General features: G+C 39.5%; 1 protein-coding gene across 1 annotated transcript in view; it reads left to right on the top strand.

Moving 5' to 3' along the window:
* Cerk (Ceramide kinase) overlaps window positions 1–13,056 on the top strand; it is a 42,521-nt gene that overhangs the window by 9,483 nt on the left and 19,982 nt on the right. Inside the window, exon 3 of the mRNA XM_076435221.1 lies at window positions 12,675–12,926. Within this exon, the coding sequence (XP_076291336.1) occupies window positions 12,675–12,926 (252 nt within the window). The remainder of the gene's footprint in view (window positions 1–12,674; window positions 12,927–13,056) is intronic.

Below are 13,056 nucleotides of genomic sequence, written 5' to 3'. Positions count from 1 at the left end.
TAATAATTTCCTTTAAACCGAAATAAAATTCTATTTTGGCTTTGATAATGTGCAGTTCTATATTGGAGAACATGTAGGCATACAATAGATATAAGTTTTCTCCTTTTTTAGGAAATTGCGATCCACAAAAAAGTTTTAATCACTGAAACCGTAAAATAAATTGTAGGGCAAGGGGTTAACGAGCCTCTGCAGCTTAGAAAACAAAAGCAGCATAATGACCACCCATGTAAGTCGTCGAAACGATGCCATTGTTCAATGAATAAATCGATCGCGAGGTCGGTTGTAGCCGTACGATCGTTATCGAAACCAAATAATTAATTCCCGAGAGATGTATTATTCGAATTAATCTGTCGGGACGCTCGATAAGGGGAGATCATTGCTTCGACATTTAATTTTACATAACAACTTATTGTTTGTTGACGACCGCGCGTTTTCCAGAGTAAGAGGATCGTTACCGAGCTAATAAATTTCAACATTAAGCAAGCGCAAGACGGTCTTACGATTTGAATAATCGTCTATCTCGAGGATTGCATTCGAATATGGCCGCCCTGACGAGAACACACGGTGCCGAGCATAATACGATGTTTACAGGTGTGCTTCGAATCAGCAACGACGACAAGACGTCGGGAAAAGCAGGAACAAATAGAGATGTGGTCGTCCTTGAGCTTGGATCGAGCAGCATTCCGTTTCCGAGTCTTTCTTTGATGTTTTTCTACGTTATTAACAACGAGAGGAGGTATAATCAGTTCGGCTGGGTACACAAATTCCTATCAATCTGCGTCATCTCGCTTTGGCTTGTCGTCACGTCGTTAAAATTCTACTTTCTGTATCACTTTCAATTAATATTTCTCCTCATTTTGCTTTAAATCGATTTTACTCCATATCAGTAGGATTAATTGTAAGATACTTAAAAATGCCCTTCAGCAGATTCTGACCGGAAATAGCTCGTTCGATAGCTTACCAATGAAGAACCCCCTCTATCAAGTTACAACCCAATATCTCGTCCTATCTCCAATTTTTTTCATATTTTTAGCTAGGGTGCGTCATAGTTAAAAAAAACTTTTGTCGACGATTTTCTACGAGGACCTAAGTTATGCTTGATTTTTCTAAGGTCGTTAAGTATGAAACTTGACAAATAAAACACAAATTTCAAACACATTTGTCAAGTTTCATACCTCACGACCTGATATCAGTTCTCATTAATATTTGCCCTATTTTTCTTCATCCTGTTTTAAATCAGTTTGGCTCGATATACAAGTTTCAGTCCAGAGTTGGGCAAAAATTTAATCAACGGTTGACGATTAACTTCATCAATCGATTGACTCAATCGATTTGAATTACCTTTTGTAATCGTACACATTAATTGATTAACATTTTAATCGATTAATGCCGAACTCTGTTTCAGTCAATCTGTGTCATCTGGTTTCAATCTTGCTTGTCGTCGCGCCATAAAATCCACTCGTCCGCCATTTTCAATTAATATCTTGTACGTCTATATTTTTATTTGTTCAGAATAGAACGAAATTGCTTCCCAAGTGCAGCACAGAGCGCAACGACTGTAGACTGAATTACTATATGAATATTCTCGTCGCGCGTGAAGCTGCGACAGGTTTCATTTGCATACGATTACCAGCCTCGCTTTTCCGATCGGTTTTTTCGTCTGAACTCCAGCGTGTTTCATCGTCTCGTATAATTGCCAGTCACGTCCGCCGCAATATTGAAGATCTGGAAACGCCATAAACGTTACAACAGTCGGCTACGTTTGCTCGAGTTTCAAGATTACCGAAAGATCGATCTGAGATAAGTTGTACCTTCTAATCAAGATCTAATCCAAAAGCAATCGAGATAGCGCTTCTGCCTTGAGGTCGATGTTAATCTTTGTTAACTCTGAGTACTGATGCACTGGTTGTAAACAGGATCTTCGAACCGTTATAATTTCGTAAAACAGAATCGTACGATAATAAAATTAGGCTCATTTTAAAGCTTGAAGCTTCTCATAATGAAGCTTCTTATTTTCTCATAGAAAGACTTAAAAACATTTTAAACATGATTTTTCATGGTATAGTTTGTGGGGAATTGCAGACATGCTATTTCCACAAAAATGCTACTTTAGACGTCTGTAAAATCGGTGAAAAAATTTTTTCTGGGGGAGTCTCTCTATAGGACAAACTTGATGGTTGAAGACTCCCCTTTACAAGGACGTTTTAAAAATTGATCTACCATTTTTTTACCGTTTTATCGAGGTATGAGCATCGGCGGCAGCTTGCTGATGAAGTTTCATTGAGCTACCGCATTTGTTGCCCATTTTTGTTTCACAAAATAGTTGGACAAAATCGTGCATCAAGCTTCAGGATCTCGTTGTACAGAGGAAGCTTCAATCTTCCTCGCGGCGAAAAAAATTCTCCAACGACTCCAAAGACGGTTCAATTTCCATTATTTGCGATTCATCAACATGAATTGCTGAAATCGTTTCTCCGCGGCAATTAATTATTTAATTATTGTCCCTGATAAATTAAAGGAATGTTTAACCAGACGATCCACACTTCTAACATCTGTGCTAGAGCATTATTATAATATTTTTGCGGCGCACAGCATCGAAGAACACCATCGAAGAGAATGAATGGCAGTCTTTCACAAAAATAGGTACAGATGAAGCAAGATCTGTTGATTCTGAAGTCTCTTGCGACTCGAGGAGGTCCCTCAAGTTCTGGTTCTGAAGGAGAACATGCCGTTGAACAATTGGGACAGTGAGTTGTCCGGCGATCTTCCAGGAACCTTACGTAGACAGCATTGAGCCGGTCGAAGACCCAACGAACGCGGAAGAGACGAGCCCGTAGAAGGTCATAATCGCGGAACGGTGCGAACACACGGAATAGTGGCCGACGGGACGGGAGATTGGATCGGTGTTATGTTGGTGAAAAGCGGCGACCTTCTCCAGTCTGTTGGCTCTCTTCATGGTGGGGCTAACTCGAACCGGCTACCGGAGATCGGTGTGAACGACCGACCACGCCGTGCGACGACGACTAAATTTACCTGAACGAATTCGTGTGCCCCGTAGTTAGTCCATTCGACCAAACGCCGTAGGAATTACGGATTCCGAGTGCAGCTGCTGCAATCGTGCACCGTACGTGAGCTCATGCTCCTTCGCTCGTCTTCGCCGACCCGTGAACTCGGTCACTTCTACTGTTAGATTTTCTAAGGAATTGTAAAATGATCTTGGTCCCCCTGTATTTTCTGGAAGTTTGCCTCCATCTCCTGGATGCTTTAGGAGAGTAAATCGAGTAATTACGCTTAAGTAATTAGACTTTGGAGCTGTCTCATTAGAAAATCATCTTACAACTAGAAGTTCGTCATTCGGATCTGGAGTGATCAGAAACCTATCAGGCGAACCAGGGGGTTCGTTACTATAGAGTTACTATAGTTACTATAGATTAACAGGACTTAAAGACCATAGTGTAGCTAGAAGGGCGAGAAAATGTTGGAGATTTTTCAAAGGCTAGCTGCCATCGTCCAAGATGATTCAGAAGGTCAAGAATTACTAGAAAAATATTGTTAGGCTGATTAGAACCGGATAAGAAATAGCTGTTGTCATTGAAGTGACTCTGTTCGTTAAAATCTTGCAAGTCCGTATAATTTAGTAATTTTCCGAGCACGTGACGCGGATTCAAATTATCCACCTTCGATATCAATTTCCTGTTTTTGCAACTCCAGTCTCTCGTTGCGCTCCAACTCTTGTCTTCTCCCATCGTTGTGATTGCCTTCTTAAACGAAGCATTATGTTTATTACGAAACGGTAATTAGAAGATCATAACGAGGACTTGATTACATCTGCGCCAATTTTCGTCGAATTTCACGTGGAGGCTGAATCCTGTAGTAACGACTCTCTCTTGTAATCAAATCCTCGAAAACCCATTAATAACTAAGGATCTGTGTGCACATACTACGTATTTTACTAGCATCGCCTATATATGTAGGTCAGTTTCGTCAAAAAAAGAAAATCCTCGAGCAATACCCGACTTAATTACTGCACAGAAATTAACCCAGTTTTTTATTCGCCGAGGTAACCTTGCGGTTAAGATTAAAAAAAAATAATAAACGAGACGCAGCGTGTGCTGGCGGAGGATAACAAAATAATTACTGCGGCTGGGAAACTGCTTATTAAACAGTTAATTAAGTGACCGAACGATACCGGCGACGACTTAAAAGAAAAATTTACGGGACAATTAAGAATTAAAGGGAGCAAGAACAGGCCCCAACTCCAATTCATTAGCCAGGAGTTTGCAAACCATAATCGAAGCATAAAATATAAAATAAAAGTAAAACACCTTCTGCAATATAGTAACAATCTATAAAATATATTGATAAAGCACACCAAGAAAATATATTTCCCCCAATAAAAACACAAGATCCAGATACATACATTCAAAGTTCAATAATCCAGTTGAAAAAAGTCGTGCATCAATTTTTTGAATCTCATCGTGAAGAGGAGAGGCTTCGAACTTGAAATCCTTGAAGGATTTACCCGTGAGAAAAGTTTTCCAAGGCTTCTACAGACGTTTCAATGTGCAACATCTGCGAGCAAGCACGAACAGAGCAGTGTGTCCAGACAGGGGTCATCGAAAAGGAATCGGGGGGAATACAAGTACCCCCTCTCTGATGACCAAAGTAATAAGACACGTTGCGCGACGAGAATAGAGTGGGGCAGAGTGAGGCGAATGGAAGACACGTTGCGCGTGCGCGATAGGACTAAAAGGTGGAATAGGATAGTGGAAGGGGATAAGGTGGAGAGGGAATGAGGTTCGTCACAACCTCATCTGGCCACACTGGAACAGAGTCGCCCGATCCGGGGAAAGAGCTACCCTCTCTCTGCCACGAGCGGGTCAGTCACGTGACATTGTGACACACGCATGACAGAGACGAAACGCGTCACGTGACCGTGCCGTGGCGGAAGCGTGGGGGAATAGTGTCGTGGAAGGGGAAGGGTAGAGTGGGGTACAAGCGTTAATCTGGCGACTCCCGCCATGAATCACTTACTTACCAGGTCGTGCATGATCAATTGACGATTTTCAAACCACTCAATCAGTATTAAATCGTCGATCCAGTGAATCATTCCCATAACCAATGAATGAATGCATGCTAGGGTCGAAGAAAGTAGAAAGCGAGCATCATCCGCGAGAACAATCGCGGATGCGACCCTAAGCGCCATAGTGGATCGCGCGCGCGCGTCATCGGCCCGTGGCAAGTAGGACACGTGCCAAAAAGCGCGGATGTTTGAGAGGACGACGTCTGGAACGATTTTCAGGATCGTGGGAGGTCGGGCCTCCGGGTTGCGTCAATTTCCCCGCGGCTGGAAAAGTACCTTGCTCTCCGCCAGGAGAAATTACGTAAAGAGGGCATCGCATAAATTACGCTCAAAGTGTACCCGTGTCTATACATCGCGACTGCAACTTGCACAAGTTTCACTTTTGCGTGCCTACCGTTTACGTAATGCCCTCGGTTAACTGCACGGTTAGCCGCGGGCGCAGGTAAATTTGATTGTTTACCGGATGATATAATCCCGCGACGATGCACTGCGACTGTCACCGCGACTGTCACCGGATTTCTTTATTCTCGTCCCTTGCAGAAGAATTGCATTCTGAGCAGATGTTATCTTTTCAATTTGGCCTGACCTTTAGCTTAAAGGATCTGTAATGTAATCGTCCAGACTCAAAATTTGAAACATAGATGAGAGATCCTGGAAATATTCTAAATATAAGAAATATAAAAAAAATATATAAAAAAACTTTTGAAAAACCACGCTTATATTAAAATGCACTAAAAAGGAGAAAATAATTTTTTTAATGGTACTCCATAACATACCGAATCCAGTTAAATGATTAATAATATTTTTCCCCAAAGTTTTAAGCAATTAGTTCAACTTCTGTCATAAAATTAGCGTCGGAATAGATTGAAAAATTTAATTTTAAATGAGATCATGACATTAGTGACTATAAAAATAAAAGCGTGGAGCGCTAAGTTATATTGACGTAATCTTCGTGGGCGCTCCACGCTTTTATTTTTATAGTCACTAATGTCATGATTTCATTTGATTATATTAAATTTTTCTATCTATTCCGACGCTAATTTTATGACAGACGTTGAACTAATTGCTTAAAATTTTGGGGAGAAATATTATTAATCATTTAACTGGATTCGGTATTTTATGGAGAACCAGGAAAAAATTATTTTCTCCTTTTTAGTGCATTTTAATATCAGCGTGGTTTTTAAAAAGTTTTTTTATATATTTTATTTTCTACTTTTATTGTCATCGATTACAAGATTTGACGCATATAACAACAACACGGCAAGTTAACATAAGCGTGTGGTAATAATAATATGTGTATAAACGTGGTTACAGAAATATTCTAGAATTTAGATTTTTGAATGTTATCGTCCTGGAAATACTCTATGACATGAATACTGCTAACTTAGAATTAGCTTAACAGGTACTAGGAGCGTCTCTGACATAATAGATTTTAGAACTATTTTCATCTAGATACAAAAGATTTTGGGAGCTTTCCAGATTTGAGTTAATGGGTGCAGCCAACCCAGACCTAACCCAATACCAGAAGCATTTTAGTTCTAAATTAATGGGTCTGTGACCTGATTGCGGGCTGAATCACTAGTGGTAAACTGTAGAAATTTTCCACAAAAAGAATATTTTGTTTTATTAATCAGATCCAATGTTTTAAATGCTGAAAATATTCTAAGCCTAAATAATCAAGCTTCAAAAATATTAAAGTAGTCAGTGGCTCTTTAACCTAATTCAACATCTTCCAGAAGTAGAGGAGCTAGTAGTATTTTAAAATGAAGTCAACAGAAACTTGCAATATTTTATATCATTCTAGTTTATGCAATATGTTATGCCTAATCGATGCTAGAAATCTTCTAAACCTGACCCAAATGATTTTGGAGGAATTCCAGACCTGACCCAATGGGACTTGGACAATTTCCAGACATGTATTACGCTATGATTTCATCAAGAACTGTTTCATAGAAAACCGTCTAAAATTAACACCGAAATTTAGAAATCTGCCATTCGTTTTCCATTTTCCTTCTTGCTACACCCAAAACACTATCATTTCGTTCCATCTCTCGAAAGAAAAAATGTTGATCAGTGTTAACGAAGTGAAAACATGCTTCCCATATTTCTTCAGCACTCGTACGAACACATATTTAATTTATTATGAATCGTCTCATAGGAACTACTACAAAATTTAATCAAACTTCAACATCTTACACAAGCCCAAATTTATTTTTGAACAAACCGATGTTTCAGGCGATCTAAAACGTAATTAATTACTCAGCATCTCGCACAACCTCAGATTTGATTCAGAACGAATCGACATCTCACAAGAATCTAATAATTCCAATCGACTTCTCAAGCGAACTGAAACCTAATTTAGAATTAATCCAACATCTCACCTGAACTCAAACTTAATCCACAATTAATCGACACCTGATACGACCTCAGATTTAATTCAGAACGAATCGACAGCTCGCAGAAGTTAAAATTCAATTCACATTCGAGACCGGTGCATCAAAAATTTGCCCCGAGCGGGCTTTCATGTAGACAGACGTTATCGAGGATGCGAGCGCTGTCACTGTTACGCAACGCGGTTTCCAGACGGAGTTGGACCGGTGCACGGATGGTAATTATAATCCAATTGGCATCGTCCGATCCGCTACCAAACGCGCATCGTCCTCGCCGCTGTCGTCTACTCTGCACACGTGAGCTGGCACGTGAGCGCGAGCAAAGAACAACGGAATCAGCGAAACCGTTCAGCCATCCGCGTCGCTGGCGAGGAAAGTAGGTGAATACGCGAAACCGGAGGCCCCGTTTCAGATTCACTGGAATTGCATCGTTTCCTGCGCTGGCCGACCGGTATCTGATTGCTCGCGGACAAAAGCTTGATAAGCACGATCAGAATGCGAACGTGTTTAGATTAGACGGTCAGATTAGAAGCCCGTGCCCACGGGATAGAATTTCGATGAACAATCGGAATGCTGGTATCATTCAATTCAATGTTGTATTAAAATGACACCCGAGTTGGCATGCTGTTGTATTGATCGGTGGATTTGATTGAAGTTGGTTATGGATGTGAGTAGAATGTTGAAACGTTTGTGTGTTTGACTGCTTCTATGCGTGTGAGTGGAATTATTAAGTTTGAGACTGTACCCCCCAAGTTGGCATTTATGTTTGACACAAAGGTTTTAGATTTTTTTAGTGTGTTTATGTTAGAGACTGATGATTCATTTCGACTACGAGTTCGACTATTTTGCTCCCAGAATTTTTCAAATTCGACTATACTGCACTCAGAAATTTTCAAATTCTTTATATTGCGTTCAGAGACTTTCAAATTCGACTACATTACACTCAGAAATTTTCAAACTTGAGTATACTGCACTCAGAAATGTTCAAATTCGACTATACTGCGTTCAGAGACTTTCAAATTCGACTACATTGCACTCAGAAATGTTCAAATTCGAGTATACTGCACTCAGAAATTTTCAAATTCGACTATATTGCGTTCAGAAATTTTTAAATTCGACTACATTGCTCTCAGAAATGTTCAAATTCGAGTATACTGCACTCAGAAATTTTCAAATTCGACTATATTGCGTTCAGAAATTTTCAAATTCGAGTATGCTGCACTCAGAAATTTTCAAATTAGGCAATATTGCGTTCAGAAATTTTCAAATTAGACAATATTGCGTTCAGAGACTTTCAAATTCGACTACATTGCACTCAGAAATTTGCAAACCCGAGTATAGTTAATTCAAAACCCTTCGATGTTGTCAATATTTAATTCAGAACTTTTCAAATTGGACTATATTGAACTCGAAGCCCTTTGAATTTGTCTATACTAAGCTTTGTGCCCTTTAAATTCGTTCAGAATAATTTCATCTCCGGATTAAACCCAGACCCTTCGAACGCCATTTTGTGCAACTCGCAACGCCTAGTCCACAATCACGTTTATCTCCAACTCCTTTGAATTCGACTACATTCAGCTCGATACACCCCACATGAAACACCATATTCGACGCAGAAACGAATCTCGAGTGTTCGCCGGATTAAAACGGATGCGTCCCTTTACCTACGTTCCCGAAAGGACGAAAGTGTAAACGAGCGCGAGTTTCGAATACAAACTGCATTCATCAGACGAATGTAAATTGAAAAGACCATTTTGGCCATTAGGATGGTTCTCCTCGTCCTCCTCGTTAGCCTTCACAAGTCACATTTACTTTCCTGAGCGTTTCTCGCCTTACAAGGTTGTTCCACGAATATTCCCGTCCGAAATCTCTGACGGCCATTTTGAAACGACCAAGATAAGCCGAACGGCGTCTTCCAGACTTGCTAATTTCCACTGTTAATCACTCGAAGAGGTATGGGAACACTTATCTGCTAGTTATTCATAGCACACTGTCAATTTATAGCTGTAAAAACTTAAACTCTAAAGTTAATATTTTTTATTGCAAAAGTGATTGCTACGTGCTTTAACAATTGGAAAAATGGATTCGTTTAACTGTTACATGATTTGTATTTACGAACTTGATTAATTCATTATACTTTTAATAATTGTTAAATAACAAACCTGTAGTTGCCATTTGAAAATATATTAAATTTTCAATATTTACGTTATTAAACCAATTGCATTGGTTTTGTGAAATGTTTGAGAGCCGCGCGTTTTTAGAGAAAATATTAACCCTTAGTACTCGAGTGGCGCCTCTAAGGCTTCACTAAAAATTGCTGTACTATTATTTAGAATATTGTTTACATTATTAGATATATCGGTATGTATATTATATCAATTTCATATCTACCAAATTTAGAAAATCATAGGGAATGGAAATATTCTAGGTCAGAAGAAACGTTTGATTTTCGAGTTATTAGGTTGGCAGCTAAATTCGCGACCTTCAGTTTCGTAATTTTTTTATTGTATCATTATAACCTCATTCAGTAATCATTCCTTTTGAACTGTATATCATTGGAAAGCTCCGAATTTTGCGATTAACTCGATATAAAATACTCGTGCTTAAAAAATATATAGAAATGACTTTGTTTGAGAAAATTTGGAGGTCGCGAACTTAGTTGCCAATCTAATAAAATAGCTTCGAGTGCGAAGGGTTAATTATTTCTTTCTACCAAACCCTAAAATGTAACTTTATTTTCTTGAATTACATCGTACCAGGACCTGTCTAATCATGTTACAAAAATTTATAAAAATACTTTCTAGCACGCACTTCAAGGCTACAACGTCAAAATGTCCAGAAGAATGAAAAGAAAAAGAAACAACGTATAACCTCCTGTACAATGCGATAAACAAAACTGTTAAAAAAGATTGTATACCTATTCCGTGTTTTATGCGGCAGTAAATGAATAATAAATGTAGAGAAGATTGCTTAGAAAGACCGTGCAGAACATTATGAACGTGGATATCGTTGGAGGTAATTTAATTTGACATTGGAACGAGATAATTTTAGAAGATCGACGGGTTGGTCGAAGGTTCAATTAGAAGTTCGATCGAATTTCCACGATATAAATGGCGAACACGACCGAGGAAGCCTCGGAGAACGGTTCAACTGAAGTTATCGCGGCATCAAAAGTTTCTCAATCGACGCTGTCATTTCTGGATTTAACGCGGTTGTTGACAATGCGATTTATTCCGCCGGGAGCGGCTCGTAAGCGTCACGCGAGCACGAGAAAGTCGATTCATCGGGCACTTAGAGAGACGATCTCGAAGAGAACCAGTCGAGAAAAGCATCAGGAACTTGGGGATCGATTGTTTCGTTTGTTTCATTGCTATTGCGCTCACGTTAACTCGGCGCGCGTGAACTGTCGCTGCGCGTGACACGTGATCGAGATGATCCAGCGATCGATCGGGCTCTGTTGATGCTGCTATCTTTCAATTTAGAATGCAAATGTTGTACAAACAGACATTCTAGGAATTGTTGAAAGTTCGTTTAATGATTGGTTAGCGAGTAATTCATTTGTATGGAGGTCAATAAGAACGTTTAGAAGAGAATTATTTTTAAAATTTGTATAGTTGTTTCTCGGAGATTGTTTTATTTTTAAATGATTATCTTGTAGTGATTGTTGAGTGACATGCCCGAGAATGATTAATCAGTGCGAAGTTAAATAGGGAGATTAAAAAAATTTTTTTATTTTAAATATTTGTATGATACATTTTCTGTTTGTTTAATATTTCAGTGAATCTTTGGCAAAGCTTATTGACAATATGTTCGGGTATTTCAACTGTGGATATTACTTTGGTTTGTCATATTCGGCAAGTTTTTTCCTGAAAGTTGGTAATTACCTGCTAACTGATGGCTGACTCGCGGTCTCTTATCAGTTACACAATCGCGTTATCAGTCTCGGTTGAGTCGCGTGTGGTTTACGCCTCTTCGAGCATGGTATCGTTGGTTTAAGATAAGGTCTGCTTGATGCTTGTACATTGTAAATAAATAAATGAGCGAACGATGACAAGAAATACGAGCATCCGAGGAACAGAAAGGCTTTGGAGCTATCTCGAAGGATAATCCTTAGTTGGCAAATAGGTTGAGATCCGAGAATCATCTTAGAAGATTGTCATTGTAATCTGGAGGGGTTTAGAAGCCTGTCAGGCAGTCGAGAGGGCGATTACGATAGGGTAAGATGACTCAAAGACCATAGTGTAATCAGAAGGGTGAGAAAATGTTGGAAATTTTTCAAAGGCTAGCTGTCATCGTCCAAGGTGATTCAGAATGTCGAACTGGAAAATAATTGTGAAGGGCACTTATTGTCATCAAGGTGATTCAGAAGAGAACTGTACTTGTTCGAAGAATGGAAGGCTAAAATTGTGATAGAAATTGGGAAGACAAAGAGAACAAAGGAAAGTCTGATAAGGTCTGATGATATCGGTCTTATCGTCGCTGATTGTCTCTCGCTTATCTTCTAATTTTAATATTTATTTACCTCGAACATCCACAATAATGAAAAAATTAGGAGAATCGTGTTCCAAAATGTTCTGAATGGACCTGCAAGTTTATTTTACCTGCAGATAAATAGTGTTCTTGTTATTTTTCTAAATTAGAAATTAAATTAGAAAATTTTTCAGAGATATTAGGATTGCACTATTTTGAGAAAAAATTTTCTGATAAATCCGTGATCTTGAACGGGTGTTTACGGATCGATAGACTCTGGGGCCGCGACGATTAATTATGTAACGCACGTGGACTCGTCGAGCTCGCTTTTGTCTCGCTCTGCTACAATATTAAATGACAGCTGTTAGGGGATCGTAAACCAAGCCTTTGTTCCGTGCCATTCGAGTCGACGGCATTGATTGCCTCGCATTTCTCCCTTTCTGTTTTCAACTTTGTCCTTAGTGCTTCGATGGACTCCGGAAAAATTATTTATGACGAGTGTACAACCTCGTCTAGCAATCCTATTTATCGTCGAACATGTCCAAACACACTGAACTCTTAGAAATATAATTTATATCGATTCTCCTGAACGAGCTGCTTTAACTTTCCAACGAAGCAGGAACGTGCCTTTTTAAGGGTGGTATTTCAGAGCAGGATTTTCTTCGAATGTTTAAATTAACCTTCCGATAATTACCGGAAATTAAAAGGGTATTCTTTCTGGTAATTTTCAGCTAGATGGACGCTGCCCATGACGGACGTGTTAGCCGTGCGCTACGGGGATGATTGGATACCTGGGACCAGCGTGAAAGAGAAGCAACCCCCGACGTCCCCGGCATCCCCCACGGTTTGCCCGACAAATTTCATTTTACACTACGCTGTGCGGGGAGCGAAGAATAAATGGAGCCACCACAGCGTCACCATGAGCCACACGGACCCCAGACAGGTGGCCTCCTGGGTTAAAACCATACGAAATTACCTCATGGGTGAGTTTTCCCTTCTGCAACCCCCTTCATCCCTTTCCAGCAGACATTTTTCGGGCTTCAAAAAATCGAATTAATTTTTATTCAATAGCAGACAGATTCGATATACAGAATCCATAATTACAACAATTTT

The sequence above is a fragment of the Lasioglossum baleicum genome, chromosome 12, assembly GCF_051020765.1.
Source record: "Lasioglossum baleicum chromosome 12, iyLasBale1, whole genome shotgun sequence".
In the NCBI taxonomy this organism is placed as follows: domain Eukaryota; kingdom Metazoa; phylum Arthropoda; class Insecta; order Hymenoptera; family Halictidae; genus Lasioglossum; species Lasioglossum baleicum.
Note: the sequence above shows the minus strand (reverse complement) of the source record. Positions and strands in the feature narration are given on the sequence as shown.